Source organism: Monodon monoceros, unplaced genomic scaffold, assembly GCF_005190385.1.
Source record: "Monodon monoceros isolate NGI ecotype Baffin Bay Population unplaced genomic scaffold, NGI_Narwhal_1 Super_Scaffold_16, whole genome shotgun sequence".
In the NCBI taxonomy this organism is placed as follows: Eukaryota; Metazoa; Chordata; class Mammalia; order Artiodactyla; family Monodontidae; genus Monodon; species Monodon monoceros.
The window spans coordinates 30,330,707-30,353,734 of NW_021703772.1; the positions used below are offsets into that span (position 1 = coordinate 30,330,707).

The 23,028-nt window shown below is 42.4% G+C and overlaps 1 protein-coding gene across 2 annotated transcripts in view; it reads right to left on the reverse strand.

Annotated features, from left to right (window-relative positions):
• Positions 1 to 223: 223 nt before the first annotated feature.
• Positions 224 to 23,028, reverse strand: part of PARD3B (par-3 family cell polarity regulator beta) — a 1,035,739-nt gene continuing 1,012,934 nt past the window's right edge. For both annotated transcript variants that reach the window (XM_029225239.1, XM_029225240.1), the window contains one exon: positions 224 to 4,900. In XM_029225239.1, coding sequence (XP_029081072.1) covers positions 4,543 to 4,900 — 358 coding nt within the window. In that variant the 3' untranslated portion in view covers positions 224 to 4,542. The remainder of the gene's footprint in view (positions 4,901 to 23,028) is intronic.

The following is a 23,028-nucleotide window of genomic DNA, read 5'->3' on the forward strand; positions in this document are numbered from 1 at the left end:
GAACCCAAGTGCAGTCCCAAATAAACATCCTGCTTGTTCATTCCCATCTCAGCATCTCCTTCTGGGGGAGCCCAGCATGTGACGGATGCTTTTTCCCTGTGTCCTCTGCCCTGTGAGGTTGCTATTCAAGGGTGAGCAGGGCCACACCTACCTACCTATTCATTCATCAAACCCTAAAACCAACCGGTGGTGGGTAAAAACCAAGATTTGACTTTTTCTGACTGAATAAAGCTTTATTTTGATGCAAAATAAACAAGAAAAATTTATATATTCATATATAACAATATCCAAAATCTTTCTGTGGTAAAAATGGGATCATCCTAAAAAGTCTGTAAAGAATTCATTCTCCACCCCCTACGCCAAAACACGATTTCACATAATTTATCTTCAGAACTTATGAACAGACTTGGTATCATATAAGCACAGGAAAACCCTAGAAAAAGTGACTGTATAAACAGCAGGTTTTGTTTTTATGTTCCAGTAGTAAATAGCGCTGCAGTCAGCGTGGATGGAACATAACACTGTCTGAAAGAGCTGAGTCAGGAGACAGTCTTGGGGGTTAGTTCACTCTCCACTCTGGGCTGACAGTGAAGCCCACCTTTAAAAGTCAGGCTGTGTGAGATTCTATTACGATTTAAGGACATGAGGGAGAGTTTCCCTTAGAAGTTGTAGCTTCATATGAGATTCTAGGCTTATTTTAGATATCTAACTTTCATTTTCCTTTTTATCAGAAAGGTGACTTTGTAGCGATATCTTATGGAGACTCCTTTTTCTGGTCTCATTGTGGCATCATTTCCACTTAAGTCGGCGTGAACCGGGAGTGCAGAGAAATACTATCGCAGGCTGTTTCTGACTCCAACTCCCTCCTGCCTAATTGCGCTAAATCTGGACTTTCTGTTGCTCCTGGACTCGAAGCAGTAGGGTGTCTACCCAATTTAGCACCAATTTGAAGGCCATTCATTGTGGATTTCAGAGTTTAATGCCAATGAAAATTTTAGAGACACATATTGCTGTCCACACCAAACTCTCCAGATCTCTATATCCCTCTGAAGTGCTAAGATGTTCCTCCAAAGAAAATGAACGCTGTGGATACAGGTTAGGGAATGAACACTCTTTAAAGTCTTGATCGCTGTGTATACCAGCCCTATGCATGGCAACTCCAAAAGTTGTCAGGTGGATTTCCTTCAGGAGATAGATTTCACTCGAGAAGTTCCTAAATATTTAGAAGGAATAATGAATCATGTTTTAATTTTGTTACTGGTGGCAAAAACAAAGCTACAGTGAAGTCTCAAATCTCCTCTCTCAGTTGGTGTGCACAGAGTTTCCTCCTCAGGGTGACGGTGGGTCTGTGGCTCTACACGTGCTCTTGATTATAAGATCTTTGCTCTGTGCTGTACTATGAGGTTAACGCATATAGATCTAAAAGTCTAAGAATAAGGAGCTTCACGGTAATTTTTCCCCCAGTTCTGTTGTCAATCATGATTTAAGAAAATACTCCTGACTTTGAGCTTGCCTTTCATCCAGTGCTGTGATACCACAGGGAAGCAATATTAAACCAAGAGCGATACTGCCACAGACCAATGACACAATGGGTTAGTGAGATGTTGTGTTTCGCTCCCTTGTAGACGACTGAATTTGCCTGCATCTAAAATTTTTCGGTGGTCTGCTCCCTTTTATCTCTCTATTCCTGCAAAAAGGGACACAAACAGAGCTCCTTAAAATAACTAGTTACTTGAGGCCAGTACATCATTTCAAGGCCTGGATGACCCAGTGGTGAGGCAAGGAGCCGGGTGGGTGTACGTTGATGGGTTTGTAGCTCGCCAAGCTCGCCGTGCCACCTTTTCCTGGGGGGTCTATTAGCATTCCGAGCTGCAAGGAGACACCTGATTGAGTTTTTCCAAGGCCATAAATAAACCAGGAACTATTTCCTGCTACTGGGCACCTGTTGATTACAGCCTGGTCTTCTAAATGCTCTAAACAACCTGTTCTCCTAAATACTGGCAAAGAGTTCCATAACCTCCGGGTGGTGACAGTTGGAGGGCTGGTTCACAGGCATTTATAAAGCTTACATTCAAGCTGTTCTTAATTGTCACTTGGCTTGATGAAGACTGTCGCACACGTAATGCTAGCTTCTTTCGGGTAGGGTCTAATGGGGCGTGTGTTCTACTTCAAGCAAGAAAAGAAAACTGCTATTATCTTGTTTCCATAGTACCTTCACATCCTTAGCTGCCCCTCAGGATTGGCAACTGTTTTATTACCTGTGTGTACAACACAAAACCGTGCTTGGAGCAGCTTCCCCCGAGCCTGAGTGCAGGAGATATGCTCGCAAGGTGGCAACGTGGTGAAAATATAGGCATTCTTCCTACAAGGGTCACTCCTCCAACACACACACAGAGCGTCTCACCTTATACCACTGCCCCTTGTGGGACCTTGGCCTTAATCCAGGAGGAAGCTTCTGGCTTGGCTATGTCCACTAGTCCACAGAAATTTGGTTAAACTATGGAACATCCTAAAGAGCTGATTTTTAATGCTTCAAAATACATCACACTTCCCTCATCTTATCATTGTCTTCTTGAAGGTTTATGTAGCTTGAGGGGAAGGCAGCTTGCAGCATGTTGGCTGGGAAACCCTACAGCTCACCTGCACTCCAGCTCTAGGTGAGCAGGACCCAATCCTCAACCTCCGCACAAACTGCGAGCGATCTAAAGGTGCCTCCGGCGTAAGAGAGGTGATAGAGGGCCAAAACCAACTTGACAGTCTGTTTTCAAGAGGGCCATAGGTAAACTGTAGTTTAGAAAATGGTACCTCTTAAAGTTCAGTAAATAACACTAGCTAAGTCTAAACCCAGCAGTTGCATCATTCTTGGTAACAGAACTCTATTTTAAATTAAAATAAGACTAAACTGGGCTGGATAGATAGGCTATATATTCAATAATACTGTAATTTATTAAATCCTAGCAGTCAGAGGTATCCTAATCTTGGCCAACATATGTCTAAATTGAACTCAAGACTTTTTATGGGAGGGAGTGAAGAAGGAATGTAAAAAGGTTTAAAGTACTGCAGGAGTCACTGAACAATTCGAGTTGCTGCTTCCATGCTTTGCTGTTTCTCAGTTTTCTCTTATGTTCTCATTTGGGTTAGGTTGTAGGTTTTAGAGGTTCTGTGTTGAAATAAGTAGAATATAGCTGCAAAGCTCTAAAAAAATTGCGATGGATTCTGGAGGGTGGGCTTTCAGCTTTTCGAAGCCATAAGACCTTCTTTTCCCAACTGGAGACCTTGGCCTTGGTCTTGCCCTGACTTCTGTTAATGAAATAATATAGCAGATAGAGAATGATTTAGTTTTATGCTTCTTCTCCCTTCCCTTCTGTTTTCTGGCTTTTTTCCTTTTTATTCCCTTCCTCATCAAACTTTCCATTTTTATTTTCCATTCTCCATACTGGTAATCACACACACACACACACACACACACACACTCACACACACACACACACACACACTCACACTCACACACTCACCACTGTCTACCACCTGCTGGTTATCATTCCCAAAGAGCACAGTCAGCCCCTCCCTGACGCCGGGTGCATATGGCGCTGTTTGGCACTGGGTCTGGAATTGGCATCTCAGAGCACCGCTTCCTGTGCATACTAACCAGTAGGCCCTCTTTTTCCCGAGTACATCTTAACTCTCAAGTGGGAGCCTTAAAATAGAGGCCCCACTTACAATAATTATAGGCAGGAGATTTGGGGATGCCTCGGAAACCAGGTATCTCCATGCTGTCGTGCCTGGGACGTGGGAGGAAGGAAGGTGAGGACCACAGGAATGTCAGCCTCTTAACCTGACTGCCTTGATGCTAGGCATATATTTCTTCTGGAAGCTCTGCTAGCTTTGTACATTCTCCCAGGACACCAGTACTGCATTCACATCTTACTTTTACACTAAAAGCAAGGAAACGTGACATGCTTATACCAAGTGAGTGGAACTGAGAACCTGAGGAATTCTACAAATAAAGAAGTGCAGCCTTCCTCTAGGTATAAAACATTTCAAGGAGATCACTCGTCATGTTTGCCGCTGTTGTTTTTTCAGTGTAAAAACCACTCACGTAGGACACCCATATTGGCAACCACTCTTCACAGACTTAACAACTCTAATCAGGTGGCTGAAGCTTAGTCTCTGAATGGATGATGATCCCGGGCGGAGTCTGTCCTCCGTGATGCCAGTGCTCCAGGGAGGCACCATGTTGCAGATCTCCGTTGTTATCTGCCTGTTCAATTGTCACTCTCAGTGAACTGAACAATTCTAAAAGTATTTCAGGCAGTATTTTTTTTATGGCCCCATCCTTCCTCTTCCTTCTGATTTCCCTCCCCAAACTCCTGTCCCCTTCTTTCTCTCTGACTAGCAGTCAGGTGTTGCAGCCTCAGCGAGAAAAACCTAATCTGTACCATGGAGAATTCTTAACGGGAAGAAGGCCTTAAGGGGCAGGAAGAACAAAGGTGATGTTGGATGTCTTCCTTTCTGGGCTGGGCTGAGCTTGGTGGCGTTCAGCTACACGGCTGCGGTCATGGGGTTCTTCTGCCGGGGATCTTGCATTCGATAGGGGTACTGATCTGGGCTGCCCCCTCGGGGCACTGGTCTGCCCATTTCTGGGTAGGCTGGTACTCTGTGGTGCTGAGGAGGGGAAGGTGGGACATCTTGTCGGAAGGGTCCTTTGTGCTGGGGGGCTGGCGGGGGCGGATAGTACTGGGGATACCGGAGATCTGTGATCCTCAGATCTGGGGGGCGGGGGTAGCTCCCTTTGGGTGGATGCACAGGATGAGCCCCTGGGTAATATGGAAGCTCCCTTTCCTTGTAGAGCCCTCGAGGTGCTGCTGTCAGGTAGTCTACAGGATCCACTGGTCCTCCCCTGGAAAGAGAAGAGACACATATCAATGACTACGAAGCCAGCTGCCCAGATGATGACCACATTCCTTAGCCTCCCATGTAGTTTGGCCACAGACTGGATCTGGCCAGTGGGATGTGAACAGACGTGATGTGCGCCCTTAAAAGGAAGCAAGGGACACTCTTCTTCTCTTCCCTCCTTTCTGTTGGCCCCTGGAGTGGCCATATTAGACACAAGGAGAAAGCCACGTGCTGAGGAGCCTGGCTTCTTGACCCCATGGAGCCAGCATGTCAGTCAGGACTGATTGGTGCCTGAGGGAGAAATATAATTCTATCTTGTGTATATGTTGGCCTTATTATAGTAACCAAGCTAGTTCCCTAAACAAGGCTGAGTTTGGCTCGATTAAAGCTGGGATCATTTGCCCCCTCTCCTTTCCACCTCCCTGAAGCCTGACATAAACATGGTGGTAGAAATGCACACATTAGGGCTTCCCTGGTGGCGCAGTGGTTGAGAGTCCGCCTGCCGATGCAGGGGACGCGGGTTCGTGCCCCGGTCCGGGAAGATCCCACATGCCGCGGAGCGGCTGGGCCCGTGAGCCATGGCCGCTGAGCCTGCGCGTCCGGAGCCTGTGCTCCGCAACGGGAGAGGCCACAACAGTGAGAGGCCCGCGTACCGCGAAAAAAAAAAAAGAAATGCACACATTATTTGGAGTCATCAATTTCCCAGGGATTGCATTCACTTCTCTCCGAGGTCTGTGGGGTGCTCTTTACATGAGTCACAGTCTTGGTCTAACCCTGGTTGGCTTCTGTTACGTCCCTGTGTGGATTAGTGTGCCCTCCTCTTTCTACAGTTCCTAGAGAAAGTCCCAACCTACAGCCTTGGACTTACCCACCCAAAACTGTGATATAAAGCACTTCTACTGCAAAGTCAGTAAGTACCACCCAGCCGGTAGCAGATTAGGGAAAGACAAACCAGCTGTAAGTTGTGCTGTGTAATGAGTAGGCACACAGAAAGGTAAAGGGCAAGAATAAACACTAACAGAAAGCGACCCTGTCTGGATCTCTCTGCTAAGACAACAAGCATCTTCGGATCCATTTGTCATAACAGAAGCAATAGGTCTCTAAACAATGTACAGATGAGTGCATCTTACCTAGCCTGGGGTTAAACAGATGAGTTCTGTTTGCAGCTCTTAAAATCCCATAAACCTTCTGTGCACATGTTCACTACTACCATGCCCAGATCCTTCCCACTTTCTACCATCCCTCTTTTTAGTATTCCCTTTTAAAGGAAAACAGCAACAATACTAATTAATGAAAAGCTCTCCAATGTCAGAGTACAACCTGGTAGAACACTTGAAAGAAATGGCAGGGCTGGAAGAATACGGTGCCCGTGGTTAATCAGGCACTGTCAGTGAGGGTCACAATCACCCTGTAATCTGCAGAGTTTGATGTGGAAACAGCTCTGTAAGTAAGTTCCCCAAATCATGATTATTTGACAAGCTCCAAGCTTGGGTCCATGTGGCAAGCAGCATGTGAACACATTCATAGGGATGAATAATAGAATTCTCTCTCTACTTTTTTATGTCTTAATTTGGCTGTGTATAATAACGAAAGATAGATCCTTGAGCCTGGGTTAATTTAGTTAGTGTTTTCAGATAAAAAAATTAAATTGTTTGCGTACATTACTCAGTGCAGTTTGCTTTGCTCTATTTTAAATTGCCCATGACAAATAGAGCACAAATGTGTAATCTGTCACTCCAGCCCTGGGAAATAAAGGGCGGGGATTTCATCTTCCCTTTTCCTTTAGAATGTTATTTTTTCTTTAGAAAACGTCCAGCATTCATTATACCTTTTATCGTATAATAGTTTAAGCTTCCTCCCTCTCCCACCGTGCTCATTTCTATTTCCTTTTGGTTCACGTGAAAGATTTTCAACACACTTAAAAAAAATCCTTAACCTGTGTTTTCTCTCAAAATCTACGGATATTTCTCTGCATGAAGTGAAACATGTGGTTTTTCTGCACTCACTCATTTTAAGCCCCAGGGATAAATCACTGACATTTGCAGCACACAAACATTATCTGCCTTAAAACGAACATACAACCAGCACTCCCTCTGGACCCTCTTAGCATGAATGTTTCCTGTTTAAAATGGAAAGAGAGAAAGGAGGAATTCCAGGCCTTGGACTTTTAGGGTCCTGTTCTCTCCCTGGAGATTCCTCTCTTTTAAAACAGAATATTATAAAAGACAGGCAGGCCTTGGTTTTTTTCGTGGAGAGACTAGCCAGATGAAGCAGTGACAGGGCAGAAGCCACCCTGATGGCCACAGCCACCGTGCAGGCTGCGTGCACATGGGGATGGTCAAGGCTCTTCTCCCACGCCTCCCCCTACTAGTCGGCCACCTCACACGGCAGGGGAAGAGGGGGCAGAACTCAAGATAGTTCTGTGGACCCACATTGCTTCCCCTGAGGGGAAGTTTTACGTCTGGGAATTTGCCTACATGTGGCAGAAACCAAGTGAGGCACCTGTTCTTTGTCAAGAAATGAAATCATGGAAACTGTCTTTTTCTGTAGAACTCATCAAAACAGTTATCATTTCTAATTTTTCAGAGAGAAGAAAAACAATGAGCTGGCCTATAAAAACACTCTTTAAGGTTCAAAGAGTGCTAGAAGAATCTTTCTTTCTTTGGTGCAGGGGAGGGAGTTGCTATTGCTTATAATAACTTTTTGCTCAAAATTGAGCATGGGCTTTTAATAGAACTTCTAAGTGCTTGTGAATATTGTGTGCACACGCACACACACATATGTGAAAGAACAATTTTTAGGGAGGTTGAGACAAGATGGCAGAGTAGAAGGACGTGAGATCACCTCATCATCTTATGAAAACACCAAAACCACAACTAACTGCCGAACAACCATCAACAAAAAAATGCTGGAACCTCCCCCAAACCATATCCTATATCCAAAGACAAAGACGACACGACAAGATGGTAGGAGGGGCGTAATTGCGATAAAATCAAATCCCATACCCGCCAGGTGGGCGACCCACAAACTGGAAAATAATTATATTGCAGAAGTTCTCCCACAGCAGTGAAAGTTCTGAGCCCCACATCAGGCTCCCCAGCCTGTGGGTCTGGCAATGGGAGGAGGAGCCCCCAAGGATCTGGCTTTGAAGGCCAGCGGGGTTTGATCACAGGAATTCCATAGGACTAGGGGAAACAGAAACCCCACTCTTGGAGGGCAGACACAAGCTCTCGTGTGCACCAGGTCACAGGGAAAAAAAGCAGTGACATCATAAGAGCCTTGGCCAGACCCATCTGCTGGTATTGCGAGGGTCTCCTGCAGAGGCAGGGCCAGCTGTGGCTCACTCTGGGGACAAACACACTGCAGCTGTGGTCCTGGGGAATACTCATCGGCATGAGCTGGCCTGGAGGCCACCATTTTCCCACCAAGACCTGGCCCCACCTAACAGCCTGTAGGCTGTAGTGCAGGGACGCCTCAGGCCAAACAACCAAAAGGGTGGGAACACAGCCCCACATATCAACAGACAGGCTGCTTAAAGTCTTCCTGAGCACACAGCTGCCTGCTAAACACACCTCTTGACAAGGCCCTGTCCACCAGAGGGACAAGACCCAGCTCCACCCACCAGTGGGGCAGGCACCAGTTCCTCACACCAGGAAGCCTGCACCAGCCCCTGGACCAACCTCATCCACCAGGGGGCAGACAGCAGAAGCAAGGAGAACTACAACCCTGCAGCCTGTGGAACAGAAATTGCAATTGCAGAAAGTTAGACAAAATGAGATGGCCGAGGAATATGTCCCAGATGAAGGTACAAGATAAAACCCCAGTAGAACAACTACGTGAAGTGGAGATAGGCAACCTACCCGAAAAACAATTCAGAGTAATGACGGTAAACATGATCCAAGACCTAGGAAAAAGAATGGAGGCACAGATCAAGAAGATACAAGAAATGTTTAACAAAGACCTAGAAGAACTAAAGAACAGAGATGAACAATACAATAACTGAAAAGAAAAATACACTAGAAGGAATCAATAGCAGAATAACTGAGGCAGAAGAACAGATAAGTTACCTGGAAGACAGAATGGTGGAAATCAGTGCTGCAGGACAGAATAAAGAAAAAAGAATGAAATGAGGACAGTCTAAGAGACCTCTGGGACAACATTAAATGCACTAACATTTGCATTCTAGGGGTCCCAGAAGGAGAAGAGAGAGAGAAAGGACATGAGAAAATATTTGAAGAGATAATGGCTGAAAACTTCCCTAACATGGGAAAGGAAACAGTCACCCAAGTCCAGGAAGCACAGAGAGTCCCAGGCAGAATAAACCCAAGGAAGAACATGCTGTGACACATAGTAATAAAATAGACAAAAATTAAAAACAAAGAAAAAATACTAAAAGCAACAAGGGAAAAGCAACAAATAACATACAAGGGAATTCCCATAAGGCTATCAGCTGGCTTTTCAGCAGAAACTCTGCAGGCCAGAAGGGAGTGGCATGATACATTTAAGGTGATGAAAGGGAAGAACCTACAGCCAAGAATGCTCTACCCAGCAAAGCTCTCATTCAGATTAGAAGGAGAAATCAAAAACTTTACAGACAAGCAAAAGCTAAGAGAATGCAGCACCACCAGACCAGCTTTGCAACAAATGCTAAAAGAACTTCTCTAGGTAGAAAAGAAAAGGCCACAACTAGAAATAAGAAAATTACGAATGGAAAAGCTCACCAGGAAAAGCAAACACACAGTTAAGGTACAGGATATTGAAAATGCAGGGACTTCCCTGGTGGCACAGTGGTTAAGAATCTGCCTGCCAATGCAGGGGACGTGGGTTTGATCCCTCGTCCCGGAAGATCCCACATGCCGCGGAGCAACTAAGCCCGTGTGCCACGACTACTGAGCCTGCGCTCTAGAGCCTGCGAGCCACAACTACTGAGCCCACACGCCACAACTACTGAAGCTCGTGCACCTAGAGCCCGTGCTCCGCGACAGGAGAAGCCACCGCAATGAGTAGCCCCTACTCGCAGCAACTAGAGAAAAGCCCGGGTGCAGGAATGAAGACCCAATGCAGCCAAAAAAAAAAAACAAACAAAAAAAATCATTTGATATTAAAAGACCAGCAACTTAAAAAACAATCTTGTTTATACACAGACTGCTATATCAAAACCTCATGGTAACTGCAATCCAAAAATCTACAATAGAAACGCACACACAAAAGAAATAGGAATCAAAACACAACACTAAAGTTAGTCATCAGGCCACAAGAGAACAAAAGAGGAAGAGAAGAAAAAAGACCTACAAAAACAAATACTAAACAATTAACAAAATGGCAATAAGAACATACATATCAATAATTACCTTAAATGTAAATGGATTAAATGCTCTAACCAAAAGACACAGACTGGCTTACTGGATACGAAAACAAGACCCATATATATGCTGTTTACAAGAGACCCACTTCAGATCTAGGGACATATACAGACTGAAAGTGAGGGGATGGAAAAAGGTATTCCATGCAAATGGAAATCAAAAGAAAGCTGGAGGCAATACTCACATCAGACAAAATAGACTTTAAAATAAAAACTGTTACAAGAGACAGAAAGGACACCACGTAATGATAAAGGGATCGATCCAAGAAGAAGATATAACAAATATAAATACGTATGTACCCAATATAGGAGCATCTCAATATATAAGGCAAATGCCAACAGCCATAAAAGGAGAAATTGACGGTAACACAGTAATAGTGAGGGACTTTAACACCCTACTTTCATCAATGGACAGATCATCCAGACAGAAAATCAATGAGGAAACACAGGCCTTAAATGACACATTGGACCAGATAGGCTTAATTGATATTTATAGAGCATTCCATCCGAAAGCAGCAGAATACACATTCTTTTCAAGTGCACATGGAACATCTGCCAGGGTAGATCACATGCTGGGCCACAGAGCAAGCCTTGGTAAACTTCAGAAAATTGAAATCATATCAAGCATCTTTTCCGACCACAACCCTATGAGATTAGAAATCAACTACAAGAAAAAAAAACTGTAAAAAACACAAACATGTGGAGGTTAAACAATATGCTACTAACCTACCAATGGATCACTGAAGAAATCAAAGAGGAAATTAAAAAATACCTAGAGACAAATGAAAACACGACTATCCAAAACCTATGGGATGCAGCAAAAGCAGTTCTAAGAGGGAAGTTTATAGCAATACAATCTTACCTCAGGAGACAAGAAAAATCCCAAATGAAGAACATAACCTTACACCTAAAGCAATTAGAGAAAGAAGAACAAACAAAACACAAAGTTAGCAGAAAGAAAAATATCATAGAGATCAGAGCAGAAATAAATGAAACAGAGACAAAGAAAGCAATAGCAAAGATCAATGAAACTAAAAGCTGGTTCTTTGAAAAGATAAAATTGATAACACTTTAGCGAGACGCATCAAGAAAAAAGAGAGGGCTCAAATTGGTAAACTTAGAAATAAAAAAAAAGTTACAACGGACACCGCTGAAATACAAAGAATCATAAGAGAATACTACAAGCAACTATATGGCAATAAACTGGACAACCTAGAAGACATGGACAAATTCTTAGAAAGGTACAACCTTCCAAGACTGAACCAGGAAAAAACAGAAAATATGAACAGACCAACCACAAGTAATGAAATTGAAACTGTGATTAAAAAAAACTCCCAATGAACAAAAGTCCAGGACCAGATGGCTTCTCAGGTGAATTCTATCAAACATTTAGAGAAGAGTTAACATATATCCTCCTGAAAGTATTACAAAAAATTACAGAGGAATGAATACTCTCAAACTCATTCTATGAGTCTACCATCACCCTGATATCAAAACCAGACAAAGCTACCACACACACACACACACACACACACACACAAATTTACAGGCCAATATCACTGATGAACATAGATGCAAAAATCCTCAACAAAGTACTAGCAAACCAAATCCAACAATACATTAAAATGATTATGCACCATGATCAAGTGGGATTTATCCCAGGGATGCAAGGATCTTTCAGTATCCACAAATCAATCAATCAATCAGTGTGATACACCATATTAACAAACTGAAGAATAAAACCCATATGATCATCTCAGTAGATGCAGAAAAATCTTTTGACAAAATTCAACACCCATTTATGATGAAAACTCTCCAGAAAGTGGCACACACCTCAACATAATAAAGGCCATATATGACACACCTCAACATAATAAAGGCCATATATGACAAACCTATAGCTAACATCATCCTCAATGGTGAAAAGCTGAAAGCATTCCATCTAAGATCAGGAACAAGACAAGGATGTCCACTTTCGCTACTTTTATTCAACATAGTTTTGGAAGTTCTAGCCATAGCAATCAGAGAAGAAAAAGAAATAAAAGGAATCTAAATTGGAAAAGAAGTAAAACTGTCACTATTTGCAGGTGATAAGATACTATACACAGAAAATCCTAAAGTTGGTACCAGAAAAATACTAGAGATCATAAACAAATTCAGTAAAGTTGCAGGATACAAAATTAATACACAGAAATCTGTTGCATTCCTATACATTAACAACAAAAGATCAGAAAGAGAAATTAAAGAAAAAATCCCACTTACCATCACATCAAAAATAATAAAATACCTAGGAATTTTAAACCTACCTAAGGAGGCAAAAAACCTGTACTCTGAAAACTATAAGATGCTGATGAAAGAGATCAAACATGACATGATCAGATGAAAAGCTATATCATGTTCTTGGATTGGAAAAATCAATATTATCAGAATGACTATACTACCCAAAGTAATCTACAGATTCAATACAATCCCTATCAAATTACGAACGGCATTTTTCACAGAAGTAGAACAAAAAATTTTACAATTTGTATGGAAACACAAAAGACCCCCAAATAGCCAAAGCAATCGTGAGAAAGAAAAATAGAGCTGGAGGAAGCAGGCACCCTGACTTCAGACTATATTACAAAGCAACAGTAATCAAAACAGTATGGTACTAGCACAAAAACAGAAATATAGCTCAATGGAACAGGATAGAAAGCCCAGAGATAAACCCACGCACCTGTGGTCAACTAATCTATGACAAAGGAGGCAAGGATATACAATGGAGAAAAGACAGTCTCTTCAATAAGTGGTGCTGGGAAAACTGGACAGCTACATGTAAAAGAATGAAATTAGAACACTCTCTAACACCATACACAAAAATAAACTCAAAATGGATTAGAGACCTAAATGTAAGACTGGACACTATAAAACTCTTAGAGGAAAACATAGGAAGAACACTCCTTGACATAAGTCACAGAAAGATCTTCTTTGATCCACCTCCTAGAGAATGGAAATAAAAACAAAAATAAACAAATGGGATCTAATGAATCTTAAAAGCTTTTGCAAAGCAAAGGAAACTACAAACAAGACAAAAAGACAACCCTCAATGGGAGAAAATATTTGCAAACGAATCAACGGACAAAGGATTAATCTCCAAAATATATGAACAGCTCATGCAGCTCAATATTCAAAAAACAAACAACCCAATCAAAAAATGGGCAGAACACCTAAATAGACATTTCCCCAAGGAAGACATACAGATGGCCAAGAGGCACATGTAAAGCTGCTCAACATCACTAATTATTAGAGAAATGCAAATCAAAACTACAATGAGATATCCCTTCACACCAGTCAGAATGGCCATCATCAAAAAGTCTAGAGACAATAAATGCTGGAGAGGGTGTGGTGAAAAGGGAACCCTCCTACACTGTTGGTGGGAATGTGAATTGGGACAGCCACTATGCAGAACAGTACAGAGGTTCCTTAAAATCTAAAAGCTACCATATGATCCAGCAATTCCACTCCTAGGCATATATCTGGAAAAAACCATGGTGCAAAAGGATACATGTATCCCAGTGTTCATTGCAGCGCTGTTTACAATAGCCAAGACATAGAAGCAACCTAAATGTCCATTGACAGAGGAACAGATAAAGAAGATGTGGTGGTACATATATGTAACAGAATATTACTCAGCCATTAAGAAGAATGAAATAATGCCACTTGCAGCAACATGGATGGACCTAGAGATTGTCATACTGAGTGAAGTCAGAGAAAGACAGATATAATATGATATCACTTATATGCAGAATCTAAAAAAAAATGATACAAATGAACTTATTTACAAAACAGAAACAGACTCACAGACTTAGAAAACAAACTTACGGTTACCAAATGGGGAAGATTGGGGGAGGGATAAATTGGGAGTTTGGGATTGACACATACACACTATTGTATTTAAAATAGATAACCAACAAGGACCTACTGTATAACACAATGAACTCTGCTCAATATTCTGTAATAACCTGAATGGGAAAAGAATTTGAAAAAGAATATATACATGCATATGTATAACTGAATCATCACTTTGCTGTACACCTGAAACTGACACAACATTGTTAATCAACTGTACTCCAATATAAAATTTTAAAAAGGTTAAAACAAACAAAAGAACAAGTTTTAAGCAAGGAAAACAAAAAAGCCCAGCTCATTAACTATGGAATTTGATAGGATAAAGGAAGTGGAATAGGGAGCTGATATTTTATCTTTGTTAATCTTGAGTTTCCGGGACTTCCCTGGTGGTCCAGTGGTTAAAGAATCCACCTTCCAATGAAGGGGACGAAGGTTTGATCCCTGGTCAGGGAACTAATATCCCACATGCCACAGGGCAACTAAGCCTGCGCACTGCAACTACTGAGCCTGTGCTCTCGGGGGCCCGTGTGTCACAACTAGAGAGAAGCCCACAGGATGCGATGAAGAGCCTATGTGCCGCAACGAAGATCCTGCATGCTGCAACTGAGACCCAATGCATCCAAATAAGTAAATATTAAAAAAAAATCTTGAGTTTCCCTTTTCATAGTATCTTTATTGGGTGAAATTTAGTATTTGTAGGAAAGCACAAAACCCAACCCATTCTGGGGCCTAAGAAGTGCTTATCACAGTGAGCAATGCTGCATGTTTTGAGCCAACCCTGAGAAATCCAGGGGTAGTCTTCTTTGAAGATTCTGATGAAAACAGGGATCCAAATAGCAAATGTATCAGCACTTTAAGACCCCTCATTTTTCATGCGACCCCATAATTTTTATTTGTATGTGTTATTATTTTTCTTAAAAAAACTTTTAATTCAGAATCTCACCCAGGAACCATATTTACTTAAGAAGCACAAGCCTATATTTCCTTTCTTTAATATGACTCCTTGTGAAAGCTGTCATGAAAATATTGATATTTCAAAAATTTCACTTATTTCTTTCTCACACTTTTTACTATTTTTTCTATTTTATTTTTGATTAGGGTCATTTCTGGAGGCCCAAAGGATTCAGATTTTGATTGGAAAATTTGTCGGAACTATCTCATACAGTTTCCAGTCACATAGATGCATGCAATAACGAAGGTTAACCTTTCGGGCTAAGACCTGGCCCCACCCAACAGCCTGTAAGCACCAGTGCTGGGATGTCTCAGGCCAAACAACTAACTGGGTGGGGACACAGGCCCACCCATCCGCAGACAGGCTGCCTAACGACTTCCTGAGCCCACAGTCTCCCTAGACATGGCCCTAGACATGGTACTGACATGTGAAGAAGCAATAAAGATCACTTCCTTTACACGAGATTTTCCTCTTTTTGCCATCTCAGTATGTCACTATTTTTAATCACACAAAAAGGAGGCTGTAAATCAGAGGTTAAGTGGGTCAGACAGGCAGCTCTTGGGTACCAACAGTCTTCATTTTATGGAAGGAAGGAAGGAGTGCTTCTACATTTGCTAAGATAATCCTTTCGGGGAAAGGGCTCAGTATTAGAGGGACTGAGTCACTGGCAAAAGTTTTAGCTAGGAATGAGGTGGCTATACTTAACTGTAATAGATGAAGGGGCCTGAGCCCCTGGAATAGAAGAAGAAGCACGAGTAACTTTGAATCCTCTCACCTCCCCCTGCACCTCCATCCCCCCAACAATTGCAAAAAAATCTCTTTCCTCTGAACTCACCACAGTGGTTCATTCTCACCTCATCTGCCTGTCTCCCTGCCTCAGGCTGGTTATATACTGTGCTGGAGCACCATCATCTTGAAGGAAGGAACTGGGTCTCATGTATCTAGTGATCTTCCTCAGAGCTTACCACAGGGCTCTGCACGTCAAAGTTGCTCCATAAATGTATACTGAATTTGCGCAAGAGAGTTTAAAGAGAAAACCCACAAACATACATGGTACCCATAGAGGGTCAGATATATGCAGAAGCTGGAAATAGTAGGTGGGTAGAGAAATGAAAGGAGAAAGCAGAAGCATTGAGAAGCAGAGATTGAGAAGCAGAGATTGAGAAGCAGAGATTGACAATGGTTGAGATAAGACTGGACTCTAATTTTTAAAGAAGGAGGAAGGGATGGTGGGCTGAAAAAAAAAGGGTTGGACTCTGCCCAACATAGAATGGTTGTAAACTTTATCGGGCATGAGTTATTATAGTTGTCTTGTTTGCCAAGAACAAAGGTAGGCTGTCTTATCTCTGATGTCTTGCATAGTACTTGAATCATAGTAGGTGCTTAATGAATCTTGGACTCGAATTTAATTGCCTTGACTTACTAGTGAGGTCAGCATGACTAACTGGCTCAGGTTAAGTGTATTTCCTCAAGAATTAGTTAAGGGAGAGTGGACAAGGTGGTGGAGTAGAAAGACCCTGACGTCGCCTCCTCTCGCGAGCACATGAAAATCACAACTTTCTGCAGAACCATCATCGATGAAAAGACTGCAACTTACCAGCAAAGATCTTCTACAACTAAAAACATAAAGAAGGAACCACAATGAGATGGGTAGGAGGGGTGGACTCGTGATGTAATCAAGTCTCATACCCACCAGGTGCGAGACCCACAAACTGGAGAATAATTATTCAGTATATTGCAGAGATTCTCCCATAGGAGTGAGTGTTCTGAGCCCCACGTTGGGTTCCCCAGCCCAGGGACCTGGCACCAGGAAGATGAGCCCCCCAGAGCATTTGGCTTTGAAGGTCAGTGGGGTTTAATTGCAGGAGCACCACAGGACTGGGGGAAACAGAGACTTCAATCTTAAAGGTACACACAAAATCTCACGTGCACTGGGACCCAGGACAAAAGCAGTAATTTGACAGGAGCCTGGGCCAGACCTACCTGCTGTCTCGGAGTGTCTCCTGGAGAGATGGGGGTGGGGGTAGTAGCTGCAGCTCACCCTGGGGCCATAAACACTGGTGGTAGATATATTGGTAACATTCAATGGTGTGAACACTCCTGGCAGCTGCCATCATGGCTCATTAGTGCCAAGATCTGGCCCCACCACACAGCCTCAGGCTAGACAACTAACTGGGGAGGGACACAGCACCTCCCATTGGCAGACAGGCTGCCTAAAGACTTCCTGAGCCCACAGCCACCTCTAGACATGCCTCTAGACATGGCCCTGCCCACCAGACTGCCAAGACCCAGCTCCACCCCCTAGTGGGCAGGCACAGCCCCTTCCACCAGGAAGCCTGCACAAGCCTCTAGACCAGCCTCACCCACAAGGGGGCAGATACCAGAAGCAAGAAAACTATGATCCCACAGCCAGCCGACTGAGTCCACCAACAGTAGGCCAGAACCTACCCTCAGACCAGCTGGGCCCTGGCCCTGCCCACTAGCAGACCAATGTCACCTTCAGGACACCCCGGATCCCATATCCAACTGTCAGGAACTGCGCCCGCCCCCCCCCCCAAAAGCGATCTGACACCAGCTCTGGGATCCCTGGGCCCTGCAGCCAGACCCCAGGAACCAGCTCTGCCTTCCAGTAGTCCAACCCCACGAAGGACCTGGCTTCATCCACCAGTGGGGGGCAACAGCCCCGGAGTCTTCGGGACCCTGACTCCACCCGCCAGTGAGCCAGCACTAGCCACGAGGCCACTAGGGTTCTACAACCAGCCTCCTCATGATCAGGCCCCACTAAACAGCAGCCAGCAGCATCCACACAGGGCAGGGCCAACCAAGTCTACCAGACCACCCACATAGTCAGCCCACTACAACAGCAGGAGCCACGCAGCCCTCTTAGGGGAAATCCCTAGAGCGCATAGGTTGAGTGATGAGAGGGGAGTGCACTGCTAGGATGCATAGGACATCTCCTACAGAAGGCCACTTCTCCAAGGTTGAGAAACATAACTAACGTACCACATACATAAAAATACAAATAGCAACTTCAAAATGAGGTGGCAGAGGAACACGTTCCAGATGAAGCAACAAGATAAAATCCCAAGAGAACTAAGTGAAGTGGAGATAGGCAATCTACCTGAGAAAGGGTTCAGACTAATGATCGTAAAGATGATCAAAGAACTCGGGAGGAGAACGGATGCACAGAGCGAGAAGTTAGAAGTTTTTAACAGAGAGTTAGAATGTATAAAGAATGACCAAAGATGAAGAATATAATAAATGAAGAACACACTAGAAGGAATCCACAGTAGATGAAATGATACAGAGGAATGGATCAGTGAACTGGATGACAGAGTAGTGGAGATCACTGCCACTGAACAGAAAAAAAAAAAAAAAGAATGAAAAGAAATGAGAACAGTTTGAGACCTCTGGGACAACATCAAGTGCACTAATATTTGCATTATAGGGATCCCAGAAGGAGAAGAGAGAGATAGAGAAAGGGCCTGAGAAAATATTTGAAGATATAGTAGCTGAAAACTTCCCTAACCTGGGGAAGGAAACAGTCACCCAAGTCCAGGAAGCAGAGAGTCCCATACAGAATTAATCCAAAGAGGAACACACCAAGATATGTTATAATTTAAAAATGACAAAAAGATAAAGAGAGACTATTAAAAGCAACAAGGGAAATGCAACAAGTAACATACAAGGGAGCTCCCAAAAAGGCTATCAGCTGATTTTTCAGCAGAAACTCTGCAGGCCAGAAGGGAGTGGCATGATATATTTAAAGTAATGAAAGGCAAAACCCTACAACCAAGCATACTCTCTCCAGCAAGGCTCTCGTTCAGATTTGATTGAGAAATCAAAAGCTGTTTAGACAAGCAAAAGCTGAAAGAGTTTAGCACCACCAAACCAGTTTTACAACATATGTTAAAGGAACTTCTCTAGACAAAAAAGAAAAGGCCACAAGTAGAAACAAGAAAATTATGAAATGAAAAGCTTACCGGTAAAGGCAAACATACAGTAAAAGTAGGAAATCATCTACACACAAAGCTAGTAGGGAGGTTAAAAGACGAAAGTAGTAAAATTATCTGTGTCCACAATAGGCAGTTAAGGGATACACAAAACAATTAGATGTAAAATACGATATCAAAATCAGTAATCATGAGGGGAGGAGAGTAAAAATACAAGGTTTTTAAAATGCACTTGAAATTAAGAGATGAGCAACTTAAAACATTCATATATATATAATATGTATGATTGTTTTATATATATATATATATAAAACATAATTATATATATATAGTATAGTCTGAAGTCAGGGAGCCTAATTCCTCCAGCTGTGTTTTTCTTTCTCAATATTGCTTTGGCTATTTGGGGTCTTTTGTGTCTTAAAATACAAATTTTAAGATATATATATCTTAAATATATATATATATATATATTAGACTGCTATACAAAAACCTCACGGTAACCACAAACCAAATATCCTTAATAGATATATACACAAAAAAGAAAAAGGAATCCAACAGAAAGAGAAACATATATCATACGATATCACTTATATGTGGAACCTAAAAAAATGATACAAATGACCTTATTTACAAAACAGAAATAGACTCACAGACGTAGAAAACAAACTTATGGTTACCAGAGGGGAAAGAGGGGGATAAATTAGGAGTCTGGGATTAACAGACACACCACTATATATAAAATAGATAAACAACAAGGTCTACTGTATGGCACAGGGAACTATATTCCATATCTTATAAAAACCTATAATGGAAGAGAATCTGGAAAAGAATATATATGGTCTTATATATGTATAACTGAATCACTTTGCTGTATACACACAACTAACACAACATTGTAAACTAACTATACTTCAATTTAAAAATTTTTTAAAAAGAATAATAAAAAAATACGACTGAAAAAAATCAGTTAAGGGCTGTTTTTATTATGGTCCAGGAAAATAATTTTCTTTGTTTCTGTCATAAACACAATAATCTAGGAACATCTTTATGCATTTAAAAATATAGTAAAGAGAGTCTCAAATATAGTACAAAACCTTAGGGAGACAATGTCAAAGGTGAAAACCTGGTGCAATCACCAGTTTCATGTACCAGAGCTTGAGGACTGATGAACGTGAGCCAGAGGTAGCAGTGAGGTCCAGTTCCCCTCTGTCACAGCGCTTCCCCACCTTTCCTCCACCTGAATACACATGACGGGTGGCTTTCAAACAAGCCACACATGCCCAAGAGAGGCAGAAGCTAGGATTATGCCAACTTCTCTACCATCTGCTATAGCTCAGTGCCCTTCCCTCCCTGCCAAGAGAGAAAAAGGGGATTGATGTGAGTGTGGGCCACATTATTAAGGGAAAAAGTTTGAATCTGCTGTAATTTAGAAAAAGAAATTATTTTCAGCCTTCAATTCTTCAAAAATCCTTACAATATGGAGCTGATCATAATTCACCAATGGATCTCAAGGCTGAGTTTAAGAAGCACCTCTGTCTCTCATCCAGTGAGCTTTTAGGAGGAGGAAAGGCAGGTGAAGCTGAAGAATAACAGGAGAAAACAGCCAAGATTGAGACACATCAGTGACTAGAAGAGAGTCTGTTTTGAGAGGGGATGAGCTTAGCAGGCATAAAAATAAGGTATGTGGTAAAAAGTATGAAAGCCATAAAGAATTTATGAGCAAAGATAAGCACATCCACCTGAGGCATAAGCGCTGGCTTTCTTACTTAAGGAAAAGCTTGCAAAGGGCAGAATCTTGTTCCTCTTAATTTCTGTAAAATACTATGTGTGCTCTTAGTAGCCAAAACAGACAATTTCTTAACTTCCAAGGTAGCCTTTATGAGTTTCCTTTTTCGGTAATAATTGACTGTGACCAAACTTGGCGTTCAAACGGGAGGAAGCATCTGATGTAAACCTGCTGGTGCTAAGAGAGGTACTCGGACCCCTCGGCAGAAAGTCAACATCTGGCAAAGCCATATTCCTCTCAAGCACGCCACGTGCAGATTATTTAGTGGCTGAGCTGATGTTGGTGCTTTCTTCTCTGGTTCTTCTACAAATATGGGAAAGCTAAAAAAGGATCAGCACAAACTAATATACTTGTAGGAGCTGAGTTGCCCATGCTACGCGGACAGAGATGCTTTTGGTCTGTGTTTGGAATTCCTTCCGTGTCAGGTTTCTCATTACCAGGGCTTTATCCTTTGTCCGGGCATGAATGTGGTTGGCCAGGATTAGCAGAGCCCTTTGCAATGTATATTACATAGCTCTGATTTCTGCAGGTTTTACAGAGTCATAAATACAAGGATCATTTGATGGCCTGTGTTATAGAAGTGATTTCAGGGAAAAAATCCTACTTTCATCACTCACATTTCTCATAGTGTTATGGGAGAGGGCTCTTGCTCTTTGCTAAGAACTGGAGTGGGGACAGATTTACCAGCAGATGCGTTTGGCCCTTGTTAACACCAAGGAAATGCTTGCAGAGAAAATGAAAGAGGAATGATAATGACAGAGTGCTCAGAAGACATTGCTAGAACAGTTTAAGACAGGCATCATTTTGATCACCCACATTTAATTCCTTCTTTCATGTTTTTCAACAGTGACCACAAACACAGGAATTTAGTTATTAACAAACTGCATGTGCGCTGAGGATGGGATCCTACATAGCCCTGTAGCAGATGTCATCTGGAAAATGGCCCTTAAGAACGTTTCATGCTATCAGATGGTGGGAGGTATTCTCTAAAAATGGTCCTACTAAAATAATTTCCTTTGTGACAGGGTATGAGGTTTCTAAAATGCGTGCTGAGGACAATTAGAAAGGGCAGCGTGAGAGCATTCATAGAGAAAGGATCTTGTGGGAAGCCAAAACTGTTGTGAGTGGCCGCAAAAAAGTCATGAAATCCATTTGAACGATACCTGCATATAATTACCCATAGTCTTTTCAACCACGGAATAGGTTTATTTAAAGAGAATGGCAACCATAGGAAACAAATCAGCATAATTTGTTAGGCCACTAAAAATCATCTCTCCCTCTCTATTGTAACAGTAGTCCTGGAATTTCAATATCTAAACACTAAGGATTTCATCCAATTGTCATGAAAGAGACAACAGTTCAATTTCCAGGTCAGACGGAGGGCCAACTGGTTAGAGAGTGTAGGATCCTGAATTCTAAAGACTATTTCGCCTGCCCCTTAGAAGCACTACACAGTTTCTTGCCCAAGGTAACTGCCTGGAGACAGGACATTCTAGGGCAAAAACACACTGTTCATGAGTGCTGCTTTGCCCTGCTCAATTTAGATTATATTTATTTTTAGAGCAATACATACAATTTTTGGATAAGATGTTCATGTATCTTATCCGAAGGTACTCGTATTCATCATACTGCTGCCACATATTTACCTGCCCCAATTCCTCTGCTATTAATTTCTAAAGCCTGGGCCATAGGAGGATTTTGATGTAAACCACCCACAGGCTTAAATCATCAGAATTCCTCTTCACTAAGGTCAAGAACCACAGGGAAGGAGTCTTAAATACTTCCACCTTCGTGTGTGTATACTGGGAAGGGCGTCCATACCATGATTGTATTAAGACCCGAGAGAATCCTGCCATTGCAATTCTCTACTCTGAAATTCAGGAGCAGAAATATAAATGCTGGAAAGAACGCTACTACTGTGCTTGATGAACTCAGGAAGAAGCTTCGAGGCTGAGTTTAGAATTGCAAAGATTCGAAGCCCGCTGAGCACAGTGGCTTTTTCCTGAGTGCTTACAGTGGGCCAGGCTCCACCTTAAGCATCTTCTCCATATCAACACGTTTATTCCTCACAACAGAGCCTTAAGGTAGCTACTGTTATTAGCCCTGGTTTGCAGATGAGGATATGGAAGAACAGAGAGGTTAAGTAACTTGACCAAGGTCACACAGGAAGCAGCAGGGTCTAGATTCA